This window comes from Prinia subflava, chromosome 17 (genome assembly GCF_021018805.1).
Source record: "Prinia subflava isolate CZ2003 ecotype Zambia chromosome 17, Cam_Psub_1.2, whole genome shotgun sequence".
Lineage (NCBI taxonomy): Eukaryota > Metazoa > Chordata > Aves > Passeriformes > Cisticolidae > Prinia > Prinia subflava.
Genome location: NC_086263.1, coordinates 11,393,471 through 11,421,453, shown reverse-complemented (window position 1 = coordinate 11,421,453; position 27,983 = coordinate 11,393,471). Strand labels below are relative to the sequence as shown.

Genomic DNA, 27,983 nt, shown 5'->3' with positions numbered 1-27,983 from the left:
CGGGCTGCAGTTCCCCCTCCCGCCCGCCAGCCGGCGCTGCCCAGCGGGGCTGGACGGGGCGGGCGCTGCCGCCGTGCCCGCGGTTCCGTTTCCGCGTGGCCGCGGCCGTCGGTCGGTGCCGGCTGTCGGTCCCCGGTGTCTGTCTGTCCGTCCGTCCCGGCTGTCGCTCGCTCCGTCCCTGGGCCGGTGCTCGGCGGCGCCATGAACCGGCCGAAGGCGGCGGCCGTGCGGCGGCCCAGCGCCGTGCCCAAGCCCTCCGGTGAGTCCCGCGGGGCCGGGCGGGCGGGGGGCTGCGGGCGCTGTCCCTCAGTGTCCCTCAGTGTCGCTCACTGTCGCTCACTGTCGCTGTGTCTCCCCTCGCAGCGCACCCGCCGCCCGGAGACTTCATCGCGCTGGGCTCCAAGGGGCAGAGCGGCGAGGGCAAGGCCGCCGTCACGCTGCTGAAGCCGGCGCCGCCCGGGCTGCCCTCGGAGCGCAAGCGGGACGCGGCCGCCGCCTTGGCGGGCCCGGCGGGGCTGCCCGGGCTCACCAAGCGCCCCAAGCTCTCCTCCACGCCGCCCCTCAGCGCCCTGGGACGCCTGGCAGAGGCGGCCGTGGCGGAGAAAAGAGCCATCTCGCCCTCCATCAAGGAGCCGTCTGTCATCCCCATCGAAGGTGAGGCCAAGCTGCGCTCCTGCCGCCGCACGGAAGCTTCAGAGAAAGGAAACTTCTCCTTTCTCTGGAGTCTCATCCCAGGAGTCTTTCTTGAAGCTCACACAGTAATTATGTGCTGTCCTCGAGGGTTTCCTTTCCTGGATATAGGCTGAAGTCAAGGTTTTCTCTTCTGTTGGCATTGGGTTGTGTTCATTCTGACAGCTGTACAGTAGCCATATGTGAAACACTTCCTTAAGGAAATATCAAAGTCTGGATTGTGGTATTTTAACCACATACTTCTTTAGCAAACGCTGGGTCTAGATGTTGCCTTTTCATGTCATTCCATTTCTGATACATTTGCAGAGGAGTGTGCTAGCATGGAAAAACAATGAAGGGGCTTTGTCAGTCGTGAACAGAACTTTTAATGGCAATTGAGTAGGGAAAAGCTATTGCAGGGGCTAAAAGTGAGCTGGTCTGTGCTTTGCTGTCCCTTGTGACTGGTGCTGCAGCACCTCAGGGTGGTTATTTGGCATTAGGGTAGATGCTGATGCCTGTGTGTTGGTGGTTGCAGTGGTCCCCACAGTGCTGCTGGATGAGATTGAGGCAGCAGAGGCAGAAGGCAATGATGACCGCATTGAGGGGGTGCTGTGTGGAGCCGTGAAGCAGCTGAAGATGAACAGAGCCAAACCTGACACCACTCTGTACCTGAGCCTTATGTACCTGGCAAAAATCAAACCCAACATATTTGCTACCGAAGGGGTTATCGAGGTGAGGACTCGCGAAATTACTGATGGCTCATTCCTGCCAAACTGTGAGCAGAGCTGCACCTTCTCTCAGGCCAGAGCGTGGTCTGCATGGCTTTGTAAATACCAGAGCTCTGTGGCAGGCTGCTGCAATTTGTATTTTTCTTTCTGCAGCTTCGTTGCATGTTTTCTCAATAGATGGCTTCTTTACTATTTTATTTTTTGTGGATGTTATTCAGGCACTGTGCAGCCTACTCCGAAGAGATGCCTCCATCAATTTCAAGGCCAAAGGAAATAGTCTTGTGTCTGTCTTGGCATGCAATCTTCTCATGGCAGCTTATGAAGAGGATGAGAACTGGCCAGAGATCTTTGTCAAGGTTGGTGAACGGAGGGGGCTTCTGTTGGACTGAGGCAGTGCTGGGCTGGGTGCAGACCCAGTGCAGACTGGGTTGGGAAATGTGGATGTGCTGGAGTAGGAGAGCAGCATAAGGTTTGTTACAGCTGTAGGGAAGGGAGTGGCTAGTGTCTTTTTGTCCACTGTGGGAATGCAGCTGGAGGAGGCAGAAATTGGAGTCTGGGTCCATCCTTTTAAAGAAAAATCTCTATGGGTTTCTGGAATGTAGATTCCATTACCTTTTGTTGCTTTATCTCTGCTCTTTTCTGAGATGTCTTTGAGAGTCTGTATTGATGTAAGTGTTGCCAAGACTCCTTGCTTTCTCTTTGGTGTGTAGGGATTAAAACAGCCCATTAACTTAAAAAAGGCTGAGCTGAGCAGCTTCTATGTTTTGATGGTAGAAGTTGTTGTAAAGTCTTTTTTGAGAAGGTGCCCAGTGGAGCTTGGGATGTGATGGTGTGTATTTTTGCTCTTGTATGATCTGGTTTTCATCCATGCACTGGTTATGCTAGTTCCTACTCTGTATATTTTTTATGGATATAAGTCCATTAAACCTCACAAATACTCCTTTAATTAACCCCATGAAAATGGATTGTGCTCCCTGCTGCAGGTGTACATTGAGGACTCCCTTGGGGAGCGCATCTGGGTGGACAGCCCTCACTGCAAGACGTTTGTGGATAACATCCAGACAGCTTTCAACACAAAGATGCCTCCTAAGACCATGCTCTTGCATGGAGAAGTTGGACGTAGTGGAGGGGACCTTAGTGCTGGTAAGAAGATGTTTGGGAACCAGGAGCAAAGGTTTAGGGAGAGGATGGAGCCTGCACTGCTTATTAATTTGTGAGAATAGTTTGGTACTGGATGGCGTCACATAGGCCTGGCTTGGAGTTCCAGCATTGCTTTTCTTCTTTTTTGGGGCTCTTTCCTGTCCAGGGGATGCTTGAGGGTAGTGAAGAATGGGCCTGTATGGTATGCAGTGTGAGAGGCTGTGGTCTTGCTGAAAGGGATCCCTGCAAGAAGTAGAACAAACCAGAGCACAAGTGATTGACTGCTAGAGAGTGGAGTTGTCTTAGGAAGTGTGCTGTGTCCAGTGATTGATCTCTAGGGAGAGGAGTTGTGTCATGGAGTGTGCTGTGTCCTGGTCTCTCTTAGGGAGTAGCCCACACCCTTCCATGACAGAAGAGGAGGACAGCCAGAGTGAGCTGCTGATTGCAGAGGAGAAAATGAGCCCAGAGCAGGCGGGCCAGCTCATGCCCAGGTACAGTGCCTCTCCCTCTCCTAACACAGCTGTGTGGCAGAGGTGTCTGTAGAGGTGTCTGTGCTCACCCACCCTGCAGAGCTGTGGCAGGAAGCTCTTTCTGTGTGCTCCTGTGGCACCTGCTGGGGGATGTTGAGCATCAGACAAAAGAGGTTCCAAGAGAGAAGAGCAGATTTTCTTGGTTTGCAAGTCATGCCACAAACAAGAAAGACTGCTGATCTCTGGAGTGGCTTTTGTAAAGATGAGTAAAGTTCCATTTGTGTGGCCCAGGTATGAAGACCTTGCAGAGAGTGTGGAGGAATATGTCCTGGACATGCTTCGGGACCAGCTCAACCGGCGCCAGCCCATGGACAATGTCTCCAGGAACCTCCTCCGGCTGCTGACAGCAACCTGTGGCTACAAAGAGGTGCGTCAGATGGCTGTGCAGAGGCTGGAGATGTGGCTGCAGAACCCAAAGGTAAGGAGAGGAGCTGCTGAAGAACAACCCTGGTCTGGATTCCAGCCAGGAGGGCTGCACACTGCACGCCAGTTACATTTCTGGTTTGTAATGGTGAGTGGCTGGAACCTTTCTGCTCTTTCTCTGCAGTTGACCAAGCCAGCTCAGGACTTGCTGATGTCAGTCTGTATGAACTGTAACACCCACAGCTCAGAGGACATGGAAGTTATCTCCAACCTGATCAAAATCCGTCTCAAGCCAAAAGTCCTTCTCAACCACTACATGCTGTGTATCAGGTGAGTGACTGGGTCTGTGACAGGAAGAGGGAGCACTCTGGGAGCCGTGCCCAGGGCCTTGACAGTCTCAGTGTCCCTGCACAGTGGTTATAAATACCCCCAGCTTGGGGCATGGAGTGTCTTGTGTTCATTTTAATGAATTTCATTGTCCTAGAAATCTTTCTTTCTTTGATATTGTTCTTCATGTTGTCCTTTGATATATGTTGTTCCATCCTTTTCACTTTTGTGTGCTCAATACTTGAAGGAGAAATGAAAAAGGATGTGTCCTTCTGCAATGAAATGTCAGTTCAGGTATCCCTGGTCTTCCCTTGCAGAGAGCTGCTGAATGCACACAGGGATAACCTGGGCACCACCATTAAGTTTGTGATTTTCAATGAACTCTCGAATGCAAGAAATCCCAACAACATGCAGATTCTGTATACTGTGCTTCAGCACAGCTCAGAGCAAGCTCCAAAGGTAGGTGCAGTGTCTTTGATGACTAATGGTAACCCCAGAACCCAGAACCTGACAGATTTAGTTGTTCTGAGGCTCAGATGAATCTTTTCACAGACAGCTGTCTGATCTGTAGCATACTTTTTTGAAATTATATGATTATTCTTGCTAGCAATAAACATAAATGGGCATTTTTTAGCTCCCACATTCTGGGTGATAATGCAGTTTCATGAGAGAAACATTATTACAGCTCCCCAGGGGTCTGAAGGAAAGGATACCTCCAGCATGCTTTCCTTGTGTCTCTTCATTTTGTGGATGCAGACCCATACAGTGCACTGAAAGTTTTCTCTCTGTGTGGCCCTAGTACCTGGCAATGGTGTTCCAGGACCTGCTGACCACCAAGGACGATTACCTGCGAGCTTCACGGGCTCTGCTGAGAGAGATCATCAAACAGACCAAACATGAGATCAACTTCCAGGCCTTCTGTCTGGGTCTCATGCAGGAGCGGAAGGAGGCCCTGTATGCAGAGATGGAATTCAAGGTACCACTGTGGACCCTTGTGCTGCTGGATGTGCCAGTGATGCACTGAGCTCTTCTGTGTCTGCTTTCCTGGCCATTCTTTCTTTTGCTCTTCGGTGTCTGAGTCACTATTTGTGTGTCTCATAGCAGCACTCCCATATCTCATTTCCAAACATCCACATTCATCATTTTTGATGACAAAACACTTCCAGAAGGCAGCTCTGGCTGTTGCTATTCAAGTCTTTTTTTTTTTCTTTTCTATTTTAAGGAGCGGTTTGTCATCCACATAACCGACCTGCTAGCTGTCTCCATGATGCTTGGTATCACAGCCCAGGTGAAGGAGGCTGGAATTGCTTGGGACAAAGGAGAGAAAAAGAGTAAGCAGAAGAACCTAGGTTCTCTCTGAGGATGGGCATCGTGGTAGATATCTGCCCCTGATGCTGGGAGAACATCAGCTGGGGTTGGGAGCCTGCTGTCATCCTGGGATTGACAGAGATAGGAGATGTGGCATTTGCATGGCCAGGTGCTTCTTCTATCCCTGAAACCAGTGGCTGAGAGGCTGGGAAAGGGAGCTGTGCGTGGAGGGACCTCAGAACTGAAGAGGCAGCTGTAAGGGTTAAGGGGCTGGGAAGACAGGCCTTTGGTGTGCCACTGACATGACTGCCCACATGCCTTCTTACAAAACTAATCCATCTGTTCTTTGTGTTGGGGGTTTTGCTGCAGCACGTGTCAGAAAGCAAAGAACCTACGCTGTCAGAGCTGGGGGGCTCAAGTCTTTCTCATATTCTCCTCTGGTTCCCCTTCCTTAGTGGAAAGTATCCCTGCCTGTGGTGCAGGCATTGGAACAAGATGATCTTTAAGGTTCCTTCCAACCCAAACCATTCTGTGATTCTGTGATTTACTGTTGATCTCTCAGAGTCCTGGTTACTGTCCTGAAACCACCACGCTTCTGATGGGGCCCATGTGTGTATTTTGTGACCTGACTGTTTTTCAGACCTGGAAGTGCTGCGCTCTTTCCAGAACCAAATTGCTGCTATCCAACGTGATGCTGTCTGGTGGCTGCATACAGTTGTTCCATCTATCAGCAAGCTGGCTCCAAAGGACTATGTGCACTGGTGAGAGTCAGCCTGCTCATGTCTGTACATAACCAGTCTCTTCCCCAACAGGGTGATATATTATGAAAACCACTGGGGTTTGGTTAGATTTCTCTCCCATTTTCACACAGGGAGCAGAAACAGTTTTAGCACGGTTCAGGTGTCTCCATCTCTGAAATTCCTTCAGGTGCATCCTCGTACCATAAGCATATGCTAATGGAAAATATTTCTGATTTATATTATTTGGGTCCACTCAGTAGGGGATTTTTAGCTATCTGACCAAATGATTTCCCTGTGGACTTCTTGTTGGTTTTTTTGTTTGACATCCTTTTTAAGGCTCTATGGCTGAGGGCTCCACAGATAGTTCTGTCTTTTGGAGGACACATGGTATCCTGGGGTCTTGACACAATGCATTACTGAGGCAGCTCAAGCCAGAATTAATAGTAAGCAAGATAAGTTAAAGTATAAAACCCCACAGCCCATACTGTATAATCCTTTCTGTTCTGAATCATGTTGTTACCTTTGCTAGACTCAGTTATCTGAGGGGGCTCCTTCATGTGTAGGTTGGGGAGCTTTAGCAGGACTTGGGGGAGACTGGACTGTTTTATGTTCTTAAGCCTCACAGATGGTATTTACTGTCCTCTTCATCTCTACAGCCTCCACAAGGTGCTCTTCACAGAACAGCCAGAAACCTACTACAAATGGGACAACTGGCCCCCCGAGAGTGACCGCAAGTGAGTGTGTGCCCCTCCCGTGGGTGCAGGTGGGGAGCTGCTCTAGCTGGAGGCAGAGGAATGGGTGTTTCCTGGTGATCCTTATATAGCTCTGCGTTGGAAAGGCTTGGAACTGTGCTCAGATTTTCTTCATCTGTTACACTGCCATAAAATTGGGGGGTGTTGTTCCACTCTCCATCTGTTCCTCTTCCTCCTGCATTCCTGTTCCCTGTGCCAAGCTGTTCTGCATCTTGACACTATAGTTGTAAGGAGGGCAGCCCCGCAGTGCGTGGGTAACTAGGGTGACTTAGGAAGCTCAGACTCCAGGCTGAAGCAGAGAGGTGCAAGGCAATGCAAGTGATACTCAGATATTTGTTTCAAATAGTTGCATTTGGAGCCGGAGATCAGGGAAGGTGATGTAAACTAAGCTGTGATGTGTCTTCTGCTCCCATGAGCTGTAGGGTCTGTGGAGGGTTCCAGGAGCCCTCACACTGCTGTCCAAAGAGGTGTGATTGTTATCTGGTGTCTCCTGCAGCTTCTTCCTTCGCCTGTGCTCCGAGGTGCCCATCCTGGAGGACACCCTGATGCGCATCCTGGTGATCGGGCTGTCGCGGGACCTGCCCCTGGGCCCCGCCGATGCCATGGAGCTCGCCGACCACTTGGTGAAGAGGGCTGCAGCTGTGCAGGCAGATGGTGAGGCTGCACAGAGCTCCCACCAGCCTGTGCTTGCTTCTGTCTCCACATCCTCCTATTGCCACTCAGGGCTGAGACAGCTCCTACCACCTACCAAAGAGCCTTTGCATCATTTTAAGCGTATTTTAGTCGTGATGGCTAAGCATTTGGCTCAAAGCCAGACATGGACTGCTGTTGCTTTCTCACTAGAGAAGCTTCTTATTTTCTCTTACTGTTTCTCTCTGTTACTAATTTTGTATCATGGAGTGTTTGGGAAATTATTGGTTGTGTGGAGAATGAAGGACTGTGAACAACCACCCAGAGTTTTGAGTCAGCGCTTTTAAATTCAATTTAGTCCTTTGTACATACTGTAAAATGAAATTTATAGGCTATGCAAAAATGGAAGGATTGGAAGTTAAATTAATTAAGCAATTGTGTGCTCTTCCCAAGTCCATTATTGGGACACTTAGAGAATAGCAGTTACAAAAGCAATCTTTACTCTTTCCCCTTTTATGAATTCATTTAGCATTTGTCTAAATTCCTGCATTGCTGGGAAATACGTCCATTCAGCTGAGCTGTATGTGTTTGTGCTGTCAGAGTTTGATTCTAAATCTTACATGCTCTTAGTGCTGACTGGTTAATGGCAAAGAATGATCTTGAACTGCTCAGTGCTTGTGGAAGGATCTAGACTTTGCTGTATCCTCTCAAAATACATCCAGTCTCTCATATAGGATTTTAAATTCTGCACCATTTCATATACTGGAAGACTCAGAATTAGAGTGAGTCTGAAAATTTGCAACAAAGTTGAAATGCATTTTTAGTTACCTCCAGCTCCAGAAGTTCTGATCAGATTTGTTGCTTACCTGAAGGAGTGTATCCAAGTTCTGAAAAAGTTACAAGTATCATACTGGATGCATTGGGGGAAAAAAAAGTACCCTTAAGTGAAAAAAGCACCCTTAAGAATTTAGACCAGATTGCTGCTGAAAAGCTCCATATCCTTATGTATTGACTTATAGGATTTTTTTAAGTGTTGTTGCTCTTTAAATGTTGATTTTTTTGTTTCTGTAATATCATGAGAGCAAGCCCACAATAACATACTTGCTTGAAGTAAAATTTGTCTTATACTGTGATGCTTGAAGGACTTTCAGGCAGGTAGACAGGTCAATAACTTGTTCACTCTTTTCTTCTCCTCCAGATGTTGAGGTCCTGAGGGTAGAAAGAATCCAGCTGATCGATGCAGTCTTAAATCTGTGCACTTATCACCATCCAGAGAATATCCAGCTACCCCCAGGGTAAGACTTATCACACAGATAATCTTGCTGTGATCTAGCTCATTTTCACCTTGTGACTAACATCCCTAGCTCACAGATTTTAAGATGTTTTTCTCAATTAAAATTTGTAACAAAATGACAAGGAAGGCTTTTTCAGGGTCATATTTAGATGGATATCTCTCTAGAGCAATCAAGACCTGAGTCATGGAATGTACTTTGGTCTGCAAGCACTGACCTTTCTTCCCTAGAAATCTTCAGCTGAATCCTGCTGTCCCTCCCAAAATGATTTGTGTCTGTGTGTGTGGCTGATTGTTGGGAAAAGCACTGAACTGGCATGACTGAATCTAAACAATGCATGATTAAGGAGAAAAGCAAACTTGAGATGGGCTTAAGGAACAAAACTTGACCACTTATCTCTTATGATGGCTTTTGCAGGTACCAGCCTCCAAATCTAGCTATTTCTACTCTCTACTGGAAAGCCTGGCCTCTCCTGCTTGTAGTGGCTGCATTCAATCCTGAAAACATTGGTGAGTGTGGGCATTTCTCAGGATACCGGGTCTGCTGCTGCAGAAGTTTGGTTGCTTGTATGCAAGGCTGTGCTGGGCTGGTGAGGTAACTGCAGTGAAATAACTGTGTATCCTCTGTGGGTGAAAAATGTGTGGGGGTGGGATTTGGACCAGCATGTGGCTGGAATTGCCTTGTTTGTGCTTGGAGTGTTATGAGTTGTTCTCAAGTGAGTTTGTGTCTCCCCACCTTAGAATGTGTTAAAGTATATATAAAGGCTGTATTTTTTCCTGTATTCCTTATTGTTCTTCTCTGCTGCAGGTCTGGCTGCATGGGAGGAGTATCCCTCTCTGAAGATGCTCATGGAAATGGTCATGACCAAGTTAGTATGGTTAAATTCTTTCATATATCAAACAGACCACTGAAAAAACACATTTCTGAATTAAGTTTGTGCCATGCGACTCCTTCCTTTCCAGTGAGACTTGTGTAAAATAAACTGGCATCAGCACTGCAGTTGGAGTGGGAAAAGTGCCTTCCCTCGACAAAAATATTATAAGCAAGGGAATAAAGCTGAGAAAAAGGGGGAGGGGAATGACTGCTGTGCATTGCTGAGGTCTCAGTCTCCTGGCTCCACTGACAAACTACTTGGTTTTTTCTACATTTTCTATCAGAGCCGAGGTTCTGTATTCTTTCTTACTGTGGTTCATGAATTTTGAATAGAACAAGATAACCATTTCCTTCTTTTAAACTTATTTTCTCAGTAATTATTCCTATCCTCAATGCACCTTGACGGATGAGGAGACACGCACGGAGATGATTAATCGTGAACTTCAAATCTCCCAGAGAGAAAAACAGGAGATTCTTGCATTTGAGGGTCATCTGGCAGCTGCATCCACAAAACAAACAATTACAGAAAGCAGCAGCCTCTTGCTGTCCCAGCTGACAAGTCTGGACCCTCAGTAAGTAGCCTTCTGCATTCTTGTATCATTGTGAAATCCTGGTTAACAACACTCATCAGGAAACCCTGGTTGATGTGGGGAAGAAGAACCCTGTGGTGTGGTAGCCCATGGGATCACAGAATGGTTTTGGCTGGAAGATTGTCTGGTTCCAGCCTGCCTGCCACCTTCCTATAAACCCCTCATGCACTGCAGAACTGACTGATCCTCATCCCATCAGAGTGAGTGTGTCAGCCTGTGGGTAACTTGCTGTTTCTGTGACAGGGGCCCCCCTCGCAGACCTCCACCCCATGTCCTGGAGCAGGTGAAAAGCCTGAACCAGTCACTTCGCCTGGGCCACCTCCTGTGCCGCAGTCGCCATCCTGACTTTCTTCTCAACATCATTCAGAGACAGGTGGGCTGTGGTGGGACGGGGTCCCTCACCTCTGAAACTTGAGTAGAGTGAGGGGCAAAAGGAAGCTAAGTGAGATTCAGGGCAGGGTGGTTTGCTGCTCAGGAATGAAATGATCAGTGTGCTGCATCTGTGTTCTGCTGATCCTGTTACTCTCATCCTTCCCAGGCCTCGTCACAGTCAATGCCATGGCTGGCAGATCTGGTTCAGTCCAGTGAGGGCTCCTTGGACGTCCTGCCCGTGCAGTGTCTTTGTGAGTTCCTGCTTCATGATGCTGCTGATGAATCGACCTCAGGTGAAGAAGAAGAGGAGGGTGAGAGTAAGGACCAGCGTGCCAAGAAACGCCAGGTGAGCAGTCTCTTGAGGATCCCTTCTGTTACCTACTTTCTGTGCATCCCAGATTTGATCTCACTGGACAGGCCAAATTATCACTCCACAGAGACAACAGAAACAGAGGCAGTTGCTTGGACGCTTGCAAGACTTGCTGTTGGGACCCAAAGCAGATGAGCAGACAACCTGTGAGGTGCTCGACTACTTCCTGCGGCGCCTGAGTTCCTCCCAGGTGGCTTCCCGGGTCCTGGCCATGAAGGTGAGCAGAATGAGAATCATCTTGACTAGGCTCTGTCTGAAGCCCAGGGCAGAGCCCTAGGTTATCTTGAGTACAGAGCTAGCACAGTAAAATGGTTCCAAGTAATCCTTCTTCAGTGACTTGTCTCAATCTCCAAACCCCATCAAATACACTTCTGCTCCCTGCTGCTCAGGAGTTATTGTTCAACAGCTAAGTTGTATTTAAGATAGAGCTGGATTTTACTATGTTTCCTGTGAAGTTCAGGTGTAGAATCAGGAGATTGTGTGCCATGTGGTGTAATTGGCAGAGGCTGTAGTCTGTGAGGAGTGTGAGTGTGTGCCTGGTGCTCTGGAGCATAGACAAGGCAAAGAGAATTGCAGTGAGCTCAGAAAGATCATGCTCAGACTGAAATTTCCAGCAGGTTATCCATCAAGAAAACACATCATATGAACTGGAAACCTTTTGTGTGCTGCATTTGGATCATTCTTTGGTGTTTGAAGCATGTTTCTGTTATATTCACTAGTATAAAACCAGCAGTCCAGCTGTGGCTTCACATGCAACAGCTGTATCTGTGTGTGACTTGTGCAGGGCCTGTCCTTGGTGCTGTCAGAAGGAGGAATGCGTGATGGGGAGGAGAAGGATCACCCCATGGAGGAAGACTCCGGCGATTCCGAGCTGCTGCAGGGATATCAGTGGCTGCTGAGAGACCTCCCGAGGCTGCCCCTGTTTGACAGTGTGAGAGCCACCACAGCTCTGGCCTTGCAGCAGGTGGGTGGAAGCAGCTGAAGGGATGAGTGTCAAGCTTGTTTTTTTCTACTAGTGCTAAAACAAATCTAAACAACCTGGATCTGGCTGTGATATTGACATGGTTACGTGCTTGCAGAAGAATTTTGCTTATGCTGGTGCTTGTTTCCATTAAATTCTGATTCCTGATGAAAGGAATTCTCATTCTAGGCCATCCACATGGAGACAGATCCCCAGACCATCAGTGCTTACCTGGTGTACCTCTCCCAGCATGCCCCAGTGGAGGAGCAGGGACAGCACAACGACCTTGCTCTGGTGAGAGGAGGGATTGTGTGGCATAATTTTTTTAATAACGATTTTTTTTTCTTTTTTCTCCCTGGGTGCTTTTTTTGTTGGTTTTAAGACTCATGTGCTGATAGTGCCTCTGTTTAGATACATGGAGGAGGCTGAATGATAAGCATCAGTAGATCTTTTTCTTCAGAGAAATGCTATGTGAATGCTTACTCAGGGCGTGTCTGTGCTCCACTGGGGTGCTGTAAGATGCATGCAAAGCCCTGGCCTTTTCCCTCCTGTGTCAGTTCTGCTCTTGACCCCACAAGCTGATCTCCAGAGTGGTGTGTACTGGGCTGATGATGGGAACTGGAGAACGTGATGCAGTGAAACTTGTAAAGACCTCCTGGATGTTTTTTCCCCTGCAGGATGTCGCCCGACTGATCGTGGAGCGCTCCACCATCATGTCCCACCTGTTCTCCAAGCTCTCCTACAGTGCTGAGTCAGATGCAGTGCTCGTGGCTCTGCTCTCCATCTTCTCCCGCTACATCAAGCGCATGCGGCAGAGCAAGGAGGGCGAGGAGGTGTACAGCTGGGTGAGTGCCTCCTGCCTTGCCCCAGCAGGTCACACAGACTGGGCAGGTTACAAAACAGAAGCCCTTTATGGGTTACTTAGTTTGAATAAACCAAGTCCAGCTCAAGAATTCCCTGAACTGAAAATAATCAAATCGTGACATGGTATCAGAGCAAAGCCTATGTGTTTGTAAAAAGCCTTTTTAACTTTTCCCCAAGTATCTTTTGTGGCCACTGTTGGAGATACTGGGAACTATGGTCTGACTAAATTTGTCCGTTCTCATGTTCTCCTTTCTCTCCCCACCTTTGCTCATCCTGTCTTTTCCTGCCTTTCTCCAGTCAGAGTCCCAGGATCAGGTGTTCCTTCGTTGGACTAGTGGTGAAACAGCCACCATGCACATCCTTGTGGTCCATGCCATGGTTATTCTCCTGACACTGGGGCCACCTCAAGGTTGGTGAAATATGCTCACATTTTTTAGGAGGTAACAGTCAATACAGGTTTGCTTTTCTCTATCTGCTGTCTCCTAACAGGTCAGGCTGGTGTTAATCCTTCTACTCACAAGCTTGACCCTTGCAGTACTTGTTTGTAGCTGTAAGATTTATCAGAATATTGCTGCAGAGAGTGAAGGATTTGCAGGCTGGTTTTTTTTGTTTGTTTGTTTACTGCAGATAGCTGGAAATAATAAAACAATGGTGTGTTCTGGTGTATTGATAAAGGGCAGGGCGTTCTAGGTGCTTGTGAACATGGCAAATAATTTTTTATCCACTCTTAAGCAGGGGATGGTGATTTTTACACCTTACTGGATATATGGTTCCCGGAGAAGAAGCCCCTTCCTACAGCTTTTCTGGTTGACACCTCCGAGGAGGCTCTGCTGCTGCCCGACTGGCTGAAGCTGCGGATGATCCGCTCCGAGGTCCCGCGCCTCGTGGATGCAGGTGAGCCTGGGGCATGTCTGTTGGTGTTTCAAACCCTGCTGAAGGGAAAGGGAGAGTCTTCCCTGCTCAAGTGTGCCCAGCCATCCTGCTTGGATGCCTCTGGATGGAGCCATCTGTCACTGTTACTTTTACAATAGGGGAGTAAGTCTGAATGGGTGTTCCTCTTTCTGTGTATTTTAAAGGAATGGGAGACTCTGAATTGAGGTCCCACCTCTTTTACAACAATTCAGATGCAATCTCCAGACAACAGGCACAGCACTGTGGAAAGCTGTGCCTAAAGGATGTAAGCTAAACCTCTGGTTACTCTGGTCCTCATACCACTCATCAGTGCTCTCTTTCTTCTTGGTATTCAGAGCTTTCATCCCATTTTACTAATTAAATGACAGCTGTCTATAGCCAGTGATTGAATTATTCAATAATTTCTGCCTGCAGCCATCAAGAGATAGGGTGGAAGTTATTTTTTAATACGAATGATTGCATTACTGAGGTTCTAATAAAATTAAACAGAAGATCAGATTAGCCAGTGAGTGAATTAACTGGAAGATGCAATAAGGCAGCAATGATTTGCAGAGGAAAGAAAATATAGTAGGCAGCTGTCAGACTTCTGGCTTTAGGCTCTCTGCAGCCCTGTCATTAATGTGTCACTGTTAGTCCAGCCAAAAGCATAAAAATCAAGTAATAAAGATGACCCTCCATGGGCAGTTCAGAAGTCTGAGGATGCAGTGTTTGTGTATTTCAGCCCTGCAGGACCTGGAGCCACAGCAGCTGCTTCTCTTTGTTCAGTCCTTTGGAATCCCAGTTTCCAGCATGAGCAAACTTCTGCAGTACCTGGATCAGGCAGTATCTCATGACCCACAGACGCTGGAGCAGAACATCATGGACAAGAGTAAGAGCTACAGATGAGGCTGACTAGGCATTTAACTTTTTCTTGAGCAGTTTCCATGAGTATCTCCTGTGACTTCCTTGGAAAAATCCAAGCTAGTTCAGCAAACTTCATGCAGAGGCTGCTTTGGCAGCTCATTGTCACTGTAGGCACCTGGGTGGCCCTTGGCTGTATTTCCCAAAATAGAGGAGGATTTTTTTGGATTGGAAAAAAAAGTCAAAAAGTACTTTGGAAGGTAATTTGTAAAAGAAACAAAGTTTTCAAGGCATCATGTTTACAAAGTCTGTGGGAACAGCAGATTCTCTTGTCTGTGGGAGCTGTACAAACAACCAATTCTGTCCTGCTTTACTGAAAAGGGTAAGATGATGATGTGCTCTTATTTCCTCCTTTATTTTTCAGACTACATGGCTCATCTTGTGGAGGTTCAACATGAGAGGGGAGCAACAGGAGGCCAGACTTTCCACTCCCTGCTTACTGCCTCCTTACCAGCCCGCCGAGGTACTGCCCAGGATAGTCTAAATATCCAAGTCATCTTCTGAACTTCCCTCCTTTGTTGCTGCTGAGAGAAACAGGCAGAGATGTCTTAAAAAGCAGTCGTGTTGCAATAAAGCAGCAAGCTACAGTTAGACACCAGTTCTTGCTAGAGCTTTTTGCTTCTGGCAAAGAGAGAAATTCCAATATTTTTGGAGTTTATTACAGAAAGTTTTTCTGAGTCATATGGAAAAGTAGGTCTTGCTTGGAATTAAGAGAAAAGCTGCTGAATTCCTCAGTAGTTAGGGACTGTAAAGCTGAAGGTGATCTGGTGTTGGGGCTCCAGATGCTATCTACCATAACAGCCTTTTCCTTTCCTTCCTCTCATTCCTCTTACAGACAGCGCTGAGACTGCAAGGTCAAAATCTAGTCCTGAAAATTCTCAAAATCAGAGTCGGATCCGGGCCTTGAGCCAGGTCCGTGTTCTGGGCCCAGAAGATGATCTGGCAGGCATCTTTCTGCAGGTACTGTTATAACCTCCAGCTGAGTAGCTGCTTCCCTGCAGCAGCTTTACAAAATCCATTTCTCTTATACTTGCATCTTGTGGCTCCTTATCCTGCAGTGTTTGCAGACAATAAATATGAAAGCCCTGATGCAATGAGGCTGTGCCATTACAGCCTAGTGGAGTTGATACTGGCAGGAATTTTCTCTTGTAGTTGGAACGTGAAGTGGCTTTTGATCAAGCCTAGTACTGTCAGTACCTACTAGCATGTTGCTGTCTCTGCACCTTGTTTGTTCTGTGCATAGTGCCTTTCCTCTCAGCAGTGGATGTAGGATTTGTGAAATGCTCACAGGGCCCTGGCAGCAAAGCTGTGTGCAAACAGCATTTGTACTCTGGCTTGTCTGCTTACAGAGCTTCCCTCTCTCCATTGACTGCAGAAGGAGCCTACAGGGAATTAATTGGCCAAGTCAGTTGTTGGTGTTTGGGTAGTAGATTCCCCTGCAGTGTCAGTGCTGATACTCATGTTGGGGTTGCAGAGATGCTGCTTATGTTCATGTGCCAGGCACTAGAATATAGAAAAAGCTGTATCAGAAGGTTCCCGTTAGCCTACGGTCAGTATAACTGCACAAGCTAAATTGCTCCTCTGCCTCTGGGTGTTCATGGTACAGCAATCCTTTCATTGTCTGTCATAAATGTATTCCCTTCTGTATCCCTCCAGCTCTTCCCACTGACCCCAGACCCGCGGTGGCAGAACTCCAGCCTGCGGCCGCTGGCCCTGGCACTGCAGCAGGCGCTGGGGCAGGAGCTGGCTCACATCCGCCAAGGGGCCGCGGCCAGCGGGGCCACGGCCAGCGGGGCCACGGCCAGTGGGGTCACAGCCAGTGGTGCCACATCCAGCGGTGTCACATCCAGCAGTGTCACATCCAGTGGTGCCACGTCCAGCGGGGTCACGGCCAGCGGGATCACGGCGCGGCTGCTGCAGGCCCTGGCTGCGCTGCTCAACTCAGCGCACAGCGGCGCCCTGGTCATGGCCATGCACCGCCACCACTTCATCTCCTGCCCGCTCATGCGCCAGCTCTACCAGTACCACGTGAGTGGCTTTGGGAGCATTCCATAAAGAGGGGTGAGGGAGAAATGGGAAATCTCTGTGGGAGCATTTCATAAAGAGGGGTGAGGGAGAAACGGGAAATCTGCAGTGCATCTGCTTTGCTGTGTGCACGCTTTGTAAAGATCAGGTTGCCTGGCCATGGGTATCTGGATGCAGGCTGGCTGTATGAGCCTAGCACTGCTGAGATTACCTGCAGTGTTAGTGTACCTTACCTAGCCTGGTAACTGCTTTTTGGATTTGCAGTTGTAGGTCTCTGCTGGTTTTGGGATCTCTAGTCTGGGCTGTTCTGTAGGGTTGGACATGTCTTGCAAGTCAGGGCATTTGCAGACAGTTTGAGAGCTGAAGTCTAATTTATAGTCATGAAATGGTTTGGGTTGGAAGGGACCTCAAAGATCACCTAGCTCCAATTCCCCTGCCATGGGCAGAGACACCTTTCACTAGACCAGGTTGCTCCAAGCCCATCCAACCTGGCCTTGAACACTTCCAGGGATGGGGAGTCCAGAACCTCTGGGCAACCTCTGCCAGTTCCTCACCACCCTCACTGTAAGGAATTTCTTCACAGCGCTCCATGCCACAGGACACAGCCTTCTCCTCGCTCTTCTTCAAAGTGCTGATGCAGATGCTGCAGTGGTTGGAGAACCCTGCGGTGGAAGATGGTCCCCTGCGAGCTCAGCTGAAGGCCTTTGCTGTGCAATACTCCTCAAGGCACAGGATCAGTGATGGTACTGGCACTGGGCAGCTTAGGGGACTCAGAGGGGACAAAGTGGGACAAGAAAGAGACAAAACTGTACCTGGAGCAGGAAGTGTCATGGGCAGCCTTTTAGACAGATGTCATGAGGAGTTACAAAAGTGGCACACTGTGCTGCAGAAATTCTTTGAGGCTGTGAACAAGTGCCTTAGCTCTGGGGCCTTGCAGTCGACACCTGGTAGCATCTCACCAAGCACAGCAGATCTCTCAGGGAAAGGTTATATTTTCTCAGTCCAGGGATTCTGTGTTAGCTGTAGTTTTGGTAGATGAGCATGCAGAAATGCCTCTGGAACAAGGTCACATCATGACTTGTAGAGTTGTTTATCCTCTGCCATCCCTTGGGAGCAGGAGTCTAAGCAAGAGCTTGGGCATGGAAATAGGTTTGTGGTTACAGAGCTTTTTCTTAGCTACATGCTCCTGTAAGGAGAGCTCTCCCCATGCAGGAGAGCTGTCAAGGGTTGTGGTGGGCATAAATGGCAATAGTGTGTATTTGTGTGTTTGGCTAGCTGTGCCCTGGAGCCACATGAGAAATCTGTATGAGAGAAGTCTGATGTGGGGGTGGCTTGTCCCTGTGATGCCAGTGCTGTGATTTCGTTACAGTTCGAGGTGGCTTCTTGCACCTCACAGAGGCTCTTTCTTTCCGTCGTGACCCTGACTTGATCAGCTCCACGGTCTGTGCCATCATTGCAACCCTGAAATCAGGAGAGAAGTGTAATGTGGAGCCAGAGCTCATCAGTAAAGGTATGGATGTCCTTCTCCTCTCCCTCTTTGCAGCAGCAGCTTGAACTTCCAGCCCAGCAGGGCAGTGCCTGCTATTCAGGCTGTGGGAATCTGCCTTTTCCCTGGATCAGAAAATGTGAACTAAGAAACTGTGAACTTAGACCAGAAAATCTGGTCTAAGCTTGGCCCTATCTTCTATCACCTCCTATCCCCCACTGTATGTGGGTTTATAAACTGTGATCTGGGGCTGGGATTGTCTCTGAGCAAACTGTTGGATTTTGCTAACAAAAGACAAATGGAAGGCTACTATCCCAGATAAAAATGGCTTCCCTCTTCCTCACTGAGCCTGGCTCTCAGGAATAACACTTGCAAGGTTCCATACCTTTCACCACATTCTGAAGTTAATGAGTGGCATCTTTCTCCCTGTGCTAGTCCTTCAAGGTCTGATTGAAACCCACTCTCCGTACCTGGAGGAGCTCCTGACTGTCCTCTTCTCAGCTACTGTTGAGACCACTGCCAGGTGTCCTGCCATGAAACCAATTGCTGTGGTGTGCTCCTTGTTGCTCCAGGACAAAGAAGAAACACCAGTAAAGAAGGAGGTGGAGAGCTGCAGGTGAGCCAAGGCAATGATGGGAATTCAGGGGTGGGTCTGGGTGCATGGTATCACCAGTGACACTGGCCTTGCTTTGTCCACAGTGCTGAATCAGCTTGGCCAGGGCCTGCCTCTGGCCTTCTCAATGACTGGCTGGAGATGTTGGACCCAGAGGTCATCAGCAGCTGCCCTGATCTACAGCAGAAGCTACTGTTCTCCTGGAACAAAGTAAGAGTTGTTGGGCAGAGGAACTGCTGAGCTGAAACTTTCTGACCTGCACCTGGAAACAGGGCAAGGGGTAGTTTTTTGTTTTGCCACATGTTACTGTGTGAGTTCCAAAGCAGTACAGGCTGTGCAAGGCTCACAGTGCAGGGCTTATGTTTCCACTTATCTTTATATTTCCTCAGCTGTGTTCTTCTAAGGACTTCAAAGTACTTTACAGGCACAACATGGTCCCATAACACCCAGCCAGCTGTGTTTCCATTGGTATTTTTGCAGACAGATCAATAGCTTGCCCAAAGTGTCATGCCAAAGTTAAGGCTGAAACTGAATTTCACATCTGATCCTGTCTTCTGTCAGAAAGTGCTGCTCTAATTCCTCGTGCTGTCTGTGCTGTCTGCCCTCCTGGGTTGTCATCCTTCTGCAGTACACATGGCATTTTCTACACCCACCTTGCTACCAGGATCTGTTCATTACATCTCCTCCTCTTTTGGTGTTTCCAGGCAGGGTCCCAGGTGCCCTCCTTCCGCCCGTACCTCTTGGCTCTTCTGACTCACCAGTCCAGCTGGAGCACACTGCACCAGTGCATCAGGCTTCTGCTTGGCAGGAACAGGGAGCAAAGGTGAGTCTTGTTTGTCAGGCCTAGCCAAGGGATTGAGTTGGGCCACTCTGTCTGTCTGAGAGAGAACAAGACCTGCCATGTTCATGATGTGTCTGCCAGGAGATGCAAGTCAGCCAAAAACCGACTTTGTGAGAAGGATGCAGATTTCAGTCCTCCTGATTTGTGTACCTTGATATAAATATTACCTCCTTTTTGATGGAAGCAGCACATAAAGTTTTGGCTGTTTTCTAAACAGGAAGTGCTAATTGTGGGTAATCCATCTTGCATTGCCCTTGTTGATATCTTTATGAACACAGGGTTAGCAGGATGGCTTGGATAGCAAACTGAAGGCTGTCTCTGTACCTGGGCAGGCTCCGATGGATCTTTTGGTTGTACTAAACTGCATTTCCAATCTTTCTCTGACCCTTTAATGACATCAGCCTCCCAGTTTTGATCTCTGCAGCAGCCCTAGCTCTCAGCTTCTATACACAGCTTTCAAAAACTGAAGTTCTAGTGTAGTAGTATTGTTACAGTTATGGACCAGGAAATGCTAACACCTAATAACAGCAATATTTCTTTCAGTTGTTATTTTATTCTTAATTTCTTGCTCAAAGTTACATGAATTTCTCAGTTCAAGGTAACTGCTGTGATAAGGACAGTAAGGTCATTGGTCTGATTGTACCAACTGATTGTGTTGACAACCAACTCCTGGCCTTGGTGCAAGGCTCCAAGTAGCCCCCACACTTGCTGAATGCCATTTGTTCTGCTCTGTACCCTGTGCTGTGCTTATTGCAACAACTATTTAGTCATAATCTGGGAACAGAACCAACCCCCTTCTCGGGACTTAATAGATCCTATTTTTACATTTGCAGATGTTTCTTTCTTCACAGCACTCATCATGTTTAGTGATGCTTCCATGTGTTTGTGTGCTGCCTGAGGGTTGTGTTGACTGTAATTGCAAATCTGTCTTCTTTTGTCTTCTGGCAGGTTTGACCCAACTGCATCCTTGGATTTCTTGTGGGCCTGTATTCACATTCCTCGGATCTGGCAGGGAAGGGACCAGAGAACTCCTCAGGTATTGGTTCAGCTCTTCCAAGATTCCTATCTGGATGGAGTGAGAGGGAATGTTTTCACAGTGCCTGATTTTTCTATGGCCAAGAGGTGGCTGGAGTGATTCAGGTGCAGTGTGCCAAGTTTGCTGCCTGTACCTCAGCTGGTTACTTAGCTGCTCTGCTGTTACATATTACAGTGGCAATTTAGAGTCCAAAAAGCTGATAGGAACAAATAAAGTTTGCCCACTTGGCATTTCCCCTGCAGCAATTGCCACAATATCTGGTAAAGGTGCAAGGCTAGAGTGACAAGCAAGCTAAAACCCAGCATGGGATAATTGCCATTTTACAAAGAAAAGGAGGCTGTGTCTCTTCTCCACAGAATTTCTTTGGTTTGATGACTGGATTATGCTTTTTGACCTATCACACATGATGCGATGGAAGTAAATGAAGAAGTGGAGGAGGGGTAAAGAGGTTTTATTTGGGGCTGTGATACTTTCAGAGCTCTGGGGCTGTTCTTAAGTCTGGTTCTAAGATGTTCCATTCCAGTCGGGGAAAGTGTGACTGGAAGGAACTAAGGATCTTGGGATTTGGTGTGGAATCATTTGGGGTGTTCTCTTGCATTGCAGAAGCGCCGTGAGGAGTTTGTGCTCCACCTGAAGGCATCAGAACTGATCAGCATGGTGGAGCTGATCCTGGCTGAAGCAGAGACCAGATACCAGAACACTGACGAGGCCTCCTGCACACTCATCCAGTCTCGACTGCCGTTGTTGCTCAGTTGTTCTCATGGAGACCTTGAGAACATTAAAAAAGTAACAGAATATTTGACCAGCTGCATCCAGCAGTGGGGAAGCAGGTGAGGCTGCAAATGAGGAGCATTGTCTGCTGGAATTGTAGTCCTGGGGCACAGGCAGGCAGGTAATGATGAGACTTGCCAGTATGTCTTCATTAAGAATATCATGTTCCAGAGCCTGTATGAAAAGTGCACAGTATCCTTCCTGAGGTTTGGGGGAATAACAAGTGGTTTTAAGTGGTACTCAGACCAGGAAGCTGACTTCAAAAGTGAAATTTAAAGGGCCCTTTTGCTTTTAGGATTTCAGAATGAAATTCTTGACATGCTTGGTTTTTTTTTCCTTTCGTTCTTTAAGGCAATGGTTATTTTTAATTACTAGTTCCTAACGTGGGATTTCTTGTCTACTCATCCCTTGAGTCACTGCTTGTAATACATCCTGCTTCTGACTTGCTTTCAAAGCTGAATGGAGACCAAATTGTTTCCTAACAGCTATTTTAGGACTGTGGAAAGAACAGGAAGATGATGTTTTCGTGGCAGTGAAAGGAACTGACCTAATTCCAACCTTGCTTATGGTGATATTAGGAAAGATTCTGAATAATAGTTGCTTTCTACTGCCTCCTAGTACAGACTGTGTCAGGGATCTACAGGGGTTTCAGATGTGTAGAAAACATTTTGGTTAGTCTGAAAGTTGTGGTTCTGACTTTTCCAATTGGGATGGGGCTGACTGTGAGTACCACATGCAGGAACTCTGCACTGGAGATGTAAGGAGAGCTTTCTTGTCCTATGCCCTTTGGAACTGCATTTTTCTAAATCCAGATGACCTGGTGATGGATCCTCACAGACTGTGGATGGATCTCTGTAGAAGGTGAATGATCTGAGATGTTCAAAAGAAGCAAAGATTTAAAAAACACTATTGAGATTAATGTCTGTGTTTTCACATGCTCTGTTTGACACGTGCAGGAAGGCTGTGACTAATCTGATGGGTCTGGGATGTTTGCTGGTTGAATGAATGTAGTAGCCAGTGGCTGACTTCTCCCTTTTACCTTCAGCTCTGTGGGGAAATGCTGCCAGGACCTTCTGCTGCAGATATACCTGCAACTACCTGAGCTCCTTGTGCCTATGCCTGAGATGCTTCTTACCAGTGAAGGAGCCAGAGACAGCAGCACTTGCAAGGTAAAGTTAAAAGTATGGGAAAGCCCCTTTCCAGTTGTCTGTGCAGAATGGATGCTACCTTGATGCCCAGTTTAGAAGGTGAGGACTGGCAAAAGCCTCCTGGGTGACTTTGGTTTCTTTATTTTGCTTTTCTGTTATCCTGTCCCTGCCTGCACTCTCCAGAGCAGAGAGTTCTGGTGTGGTTTATTTTGCAGTGTCCTTCTATAAAATAATATAAGCTCCACAAGCTTCTGTGTGCCAAAGGCTTCTGTAAGGCACAAGTGTGCAGGCATCTGATCCTGCTTTGATGTCTGCAGGGACTGTGGACTTCAGATCCCATGCCAGCTGGAACACTGCATCTACTCACAGATTCTACCTGAAAATAATTTCTGTTAACCCCCCTGTGTAGCTGGAAAGGAATTGGGAAACACTGCTGGAGAGCCAGGGGCTGGTTTGTACATTAAACTTCTTAACAGTTTGCTCATTATTTTTCTTCCAGCTTGATGCCCTGGTTCACAGATTCATTAACCTCCTCGCAGACACCAGTGACTCCAAGTCATCCGAAAGTCGTGTGTGGGATGCCAATATGGCCTGCAGGAAGTTGGCTGTGGCTCATCCCATCCTCCTCCTTAGGTACCTCTCTCTCCCTGTGTGTGGCTGGGGCTTGTTGAAAAGCATCCACCCTTGTCCTAGAAAGGGAACAAACTCACAGCAATCACAACGGCAGTGAGAGAATTCACTTCATGTACAGAAGTCATGAGAAAAGGCAGCAAAGCTACATCTTGTACAATGGGGCAACACCTTGTGTCTGTCAGGAAATAATCTTGGAATTGGAGACTAGGGAACAGAATATGGGTGGGAAGTGGGGTTTGCTGAGTCTGTTGCCATAGGGATCAAGACCAGAACTCTGAGAGAGGGTAAGGGATTTTGCCTTCCAGGAACAGAGGTAACATGTAGCTTTCTTGAAAGATCTAGGCCTAGATTTCCTTGTTTTGTGTTTCAGGCACTTGCCAATGATTGCAGCACTGCTGCACGGCCGTGTTCACCTCAATTTCCAGGAGTTCAGGCAGCAGAACCACTTGACCTTCTTCATCCACGTGCTGGGGATCCTGGAGCTGCTCCAGCCGCAGGTCTTCCAGAACGAGCACCAGGCGGCACTCTGGGACTGTCTGCTGTCCTTCATCCGGCTGCTGCTGGTAGGAAAATCCCTGCTTCCCTCCCTGTGCCTGCTGCTGGCCACTAGATGGGGAAGCTCGTGTAACACAGGGCCGACCTTGGTGCTTCTCGTTTGAAGGGAAAGCCTTTCTAAATGCCTGAGAACAAAAAAGTGCATTAAGTACCTTGGAGAGCTTGAAGAGGAGGCACGAGATCAAGAAACTGCTCCTGGTACCCAGAGGTGCAGGATGGGACAGTGCATTACTTCTTTTTTTGGTTAACTCTCACCTTCTTGATCCTTTTCCAGAACTACAGAAAGTCCTCACGGCACCTGGCTGCCTTCATCAGCAAGTTTGTCCAGTTTATCCACAAGTACATCACGTGCAATGCCCAGGCAGCTGTCTCCTTCTTGCAGAAGCACTCGGATCCACTCCAGTAAGCTTCCTTATGCCTCTTAGCCCGTGCACAGTCAGACTGCCAGGAGCTAATCAGACAGGAGACAGCAAGAGGATGTGACAGAGTAGCTGCTAATATGGCAATTTTTCACCCTTGGCTCCCTTAACTCTCCATTGAAATGAGCAGCATATCTCTTCTTTATTGGTGAAAAGTGAGCCCAAGGAAGTCACATAATGACTTTACCTCACATAATGGCCTAAATGTTATATCGAGGTGTTACAGTGCCCTGCAGCCTTTCCAGAGAGACAGCTGGAGAATCTCTCCCCAGAGCAGTGGCTGCAGGCTCCCACCTACAGATGTGTGGAGAAAATGCATTTGAGTTCCAGTTATGAAGAAAAGAAAAATCTTGTTTCTGCTTCTGAGAAGCTCTTTGTTTCAGTGTACATATCTATGCTCATGCCCTTATTGCTCTTGAAAGCCAAACACACCATCTCTTTTTCCCAGTGACCTGTCATCAGACAACAGTGACCTAGCAATGCTGAAGTCCCTGCTGGCTGGGCTGAGTCTGCCTAGCAAAAGTGGCATCTTGGACAGGGGTTCTGATGAAGAGAAGGATGGTGAGTCTGGGTGGGAGGAGAGTTACTCCAGCTGGGGAACCTGCAGTCTGTTTTGGAGAATAGGTGTTTTTGTGGGGTGTATGCTGTGCTTATTCTTGTAACAGCCCAATGTGTTTAGAGTGGAGAATGGCACTTCTATGCTCAGCAGTTGGAAACCAATATCTGGGATGGGTTAATTTGTTTTCCTGCCAGTGGAATCACTACTGGGGCAGAAGAACAGCCCTTAACAAGGGTGAGTTTCCTGGTCGTGCATTTTGCCCTTTTAATCCACACTTAAGGATTGACCTGTTGGGGGGGGACTCTAAGGGTACATCCATCCTTCCACTGTTTACAGCTTGCATGGGAAAATCATTCAGTATTGAAAGAGCTGGTGAAGCTTCCTCCTTAGTGTCAGCTGAGGAGGTTACAGGAGGTGCAGTGAGATTAGAGACAATGTGAGAGCCAGGAATTGTATCACAGCATTGCTGGTGGCTCCTGATACACCACTGCACTGGTAGGGAATACTGGCCAGCCCACAGGCTGTCAGGAGTGCCCTGCTCTCTCTCTCTCTCCCCAGATGAAGCAGCTGCTGGCTCTCTCCCCCTGGTCAGCGTGTCCCTCTTCACTCCCCTCACACCAGCTGAAATGGCCCCGTATATGAAGAGGCTCTCCAGAGGCCAAACAGTGGAGGGTGAGTGAGGACCTGCAGAGCTGTGTAAAGACACGGGGCAAATGCAGACATTTGTCAACCTTGTTACTTATCTGCCAGCAGCAGCCTGGTTTCCTGTTTCAATCTTGTGCTTGGAAGTCACCAGCAGTTAGGATGTTGTTCCATTTTTGGATTAACTTGTCCATAACCTCCTGTGATTCTGTGGCAGAGGCTTCCTATGATTCTGTTATCACTTAGCTCAGCAGTCCTTCAATGGCCTCTACTTTGAGGATCATTAAGCATTTTGGGAGATAGTATGAGTAAATCAAGGAGTGCTGCAGTTTGAGCCAGGTCTGAGGTGCTGATAGGAATGAAATACCAAACTGATGAGAAGCAGGATTTGTCAGAAATCCCCAAATGGTCTTCATGAAAGAAAACAATGTTAACATGACATATGGGAACAATAATCTTCTCCAAAGGTCTTCTGAAATTACAGGTGTCCCATGTTCAAATTAAGTTGTGACAGTTTTCCTTCCAAGGTAGAATAGGACAAAAAAGATCTGCCTGTACTCTGTTTCTCAAAGAGACACTCTGTGAAGGTCTTTAATTAGAGAAGAAGGTGGAACTGAAACTGAAACCTTTCTGGAACTGAAACCTCTCATTCAATCGCATTCCTTCCTCTGCCTGGGCAGGTTGGTATGTGTCGATCTGGCACATCCCTGGTCTCCACCTTTCTGAAGAACTGTCTTTATTACAAGTGGAAAAACTTGATGGCTTAGGAGATTGGTTTTGTGGGGAAAAAGAAAATACTCTTTGCTGGATCAGTGAATTTCAGTCACCTTTTCAACCTGTGTCTTCTCCCAGACATCCTGGAAGTGCTGACAGACATTGATGAGATGTCCAGACGGAGACCAGAAATTCTTGCCTTTTTTGCTGTGAGTATTGGTGTCTCAAACTGCCACTGGAAGGAAGAGATTCTTTACACCAGAGTCTGTTGCACAGCCAGCTTAAGCACTACCCTTCCTCTGCTTTTTGGGTGGTTGTTGCAGCACCTTAGGAGAAAAGTGTCCTCAGTTAGCCCTGCTGAGGGCAGACAATATTTCCCTCCATTGCATACTGGCTCAACCATCATCTGCTTTATGTCAGAGGAAGAATTAAACCTCTGTCCTCTTCCCAGGGCAGGGAGAGAACAGAACAGCTCTGTTGAATAAGCTGGAAACTAGGGAAAACTCAGATGTCCCACATGAAATAAGATTACAGAAGGGTACTTAAAAGTATTCAAACCCAGGATAATCTGTTTTACAAAGAGGGATTTCTGGGGTCAGCCAGTACCTGCTGGATTTGTGTTGGGCTGGATTGGTGTGGAGGAGGAGTAATGCCAGTCTAAGGAGTTTGTGCTCCCTGAATGGCCCTGTGATCCACATTTGTCCATCTTCCAGACAAACCTACAGAAGCTGATGAGTTCAGCAGAGGACTCCTGCCGAAACCTGGCCTTCAGCCTGGCTCTGCGCTCCATCCAGAACAACCCCAGGTGAGCACCACTGGGACTGAGGCTGGGCTGGCTGATGTGGACTGTACTGTTTCACTGACTGTCATGTTTCACTCCCAGCATTGCTGCAGATTTCCTGCCCACCTACATGTACTGCCTGGGCAGCCGAGACTTCGAGGTGGTGCAGACAGCACTGAGGAACCTGCCTGAGTACACCCTCCTTTGCCAAGGTACGTGGAGATCAGCCCCCCTCGGGGCATGGTCGGCCTCACAAGGGCCAAAGCTGGGGTCCTGTGCTGGGAACAGCTCTCCTGGGAAGCTGCCATGGATTGCTGTTGCTTAGACCAGGCTGTCAATACCAATTGTGGTATTGAAGCTTTTGGCTGAGCTTCACAAGGGGGATTTGTCATAGAGACAAGGGGAGCTTCCTTGAGGTAGATTTGCTCCTTTACAGTTTTCTCTGAGTTGTGACCTCTCACATGATCACAAACCACAGAGCTGTTAGAGGGGGATTGTGCCAAGTTCTAATGGAAGGAGGGATTTCTTGTGCAGCTGCAAATGCTCACCCAGTGCATGTTGGTGGATTGCTCTTGCACATGGAGCCCTGGGGCCAGTCCTCACTGTGCCTTTCCCTTTTCCAGAGCACGCAGCAGTGTTGCTGCACAGGGCCTTCCTGGTGGGCATGTACGGCCAGATCGACACCAGCTCTCAGATCTCAGAGGCCTTGAAGATTCTGCACATGGAGGCCATGATATGAACATGTGGTTCTGGGAGTTCCACTTCCAGAGGAAGTAATTTAATGGATTCAGCAGCTGCATTACAGCCCTATAAGAAGAACAGTGTATTGCAACCCATGTGCTGCAGGATCACAGAGGTGATGTGGCAGGCCAGACTGTGCTGGAAAAGAAGAAGGTGCTGACTGAAGAGCAGAAAGGGGCAAGGATCAATCTGGCTGGCTAAGATGCCATTATTGTGGGAGAAAAAAATCTCCTGAACATTGTGCCAAACAGGGACCACTTCCTTCATGGGGTCTTGGGGCAGTGGCTGTCAGTTTGTTGTTTGGGGGTTTTTGTAACTCCAAGAAGGCAGAGCTGCTGGGAGAGCAGAAGGGAGTGAGTGATGGCCCTTGCACTTGAAGTGTCTGCACTCTCTGTGTTGGAGAGAACATGCAGATTTGTGCAGGGGGAGAGACCACTTTGGTTTCTGGGGTTGGGTGTTTTTTTTATCTTATAATTAAAATACTCTTTGTTTCCATTGTGCCTTTCTCTGCTCCCTTAGGCATAGCTTGACATCCCTCTGCCCCTGTTCTTCAGACTCTTGTTATTCTAGACAAAGCATCTCTGGAATACCTGTCTCCATGACCAAGTGCTCCCAGAACTGTCTTGGCCTTTTACAGGATATGCAAGAAATGGAGCAAATTTGGAAAGGGTCCATGGGGTACCATGGATGAGTTGGTT

At 47.9% G+C, this 27,983-nt stretch overlaps 1 protein-coding gene across 2 annotated transcripts; it reads left to right on the top strand.

Annotated features, from left to right (window-relative positions):
• Window positions 1-68: 68 nt before the first annotated feature.
• Window positions 69-27,780, top strand: INTS1 (integrator complex subunit 1). 2 transcript variants are annotated; one of them, XM_063414227.1, is made up of 47 exons: window positions 69-259; window positions 364-654; window positions 1,205-1,401; window positions 1,616-1,753; window positions 2,381-2,540; window positions 2,923-3,028; window positions 3,299-3,485; window positions 3,615-3,760; window positions 4,075-4,216; window positions 4,557-4,733; window positions 4,980-5,088; window positions 5,706-5,826; window positions 6,462-6,539; window positions 7,054-7,211; window positions 8,386-8,482; window positions 8,897-8,988; window positions 9,287-9,347; window positions 9,727-9,924; window positions 10,186-10,315; window positions 10,481-10,660; window positions 10,752-10,901; window positions 11,469-11,648; window positions 11,835-11,939; window positions 12,323-12,490; window positions 12,807-12,918; window positions 13,245-13,403; window positions 14,143-14,289; window positions 14,686-14,784; window positions 15,157-15,281; window positions 15,978-16,349; window positions 16,930-17,089; window positions 17,716-17,856; window positions 18,268-18,448; window positions 18,532-18,655; window positions 19,150-19,268; window positions 20,235-20,322; window positions 20,926-21,152; window positions 22,139-22,262; window positions 22,741-22,874; window positions 23,245-23,437; window positions 23,704-23,831; window positions 24,297-24,409; window positions 24,966-25,079; window positions 25,902-25,972; window positions 26,477-26,568; window positions 26,647-26,756; window positions 27,168-27,780. In XM_063414227.1, exons 1-47 carry the CDS (start codon window positions 202-204, stop codon window positions 27,281-27,283), a joined length of 6,678 nt encoding a protein of 2,225 aa, XP_063270297.1. In that variant the 5' UTR covers window positions 69-201; the 3' UTR covers window positions 27,284-27,780. The 2 variants fall into 2 exon arrangements, with proteins under 2 accessions (XP_063270297.1, XP_063270296.1); XM_063414226.1 differs by having other exon boundaries at window positions 13,242-13,403.
• Window positions 27,781-27,983: the final 203 nt, after the last annotated feature.

What these genes read in the sequence shown, in the direction of transcription:
- INTS1 (XM_063414226.1), top strand. Translation starts at nt 202, where the DNA reads ATGAACCGGCCGAAGGCGGCGGCCGTGCGGCGGCCCAGCGCCGTGCCC. An exon ending in AAGGCACAGGATCAGTGATG is followed by an intron (nt 17,090 to 17,715) that starts GTACTGGCACTG and finishes ATTTCGTTACAG; the next exon opens with TTCGAGGTGGCTTCTTGCAC. An exon ending in GGGACCAGAGAACTCCTCAG is followed by an intron (nt 20,323 to 20,925) that starts GTATTGGTTCAG and finishes CTTGCATTGCAG; the next exon opens with AAGCGCCGTGAGGAGTTTGT.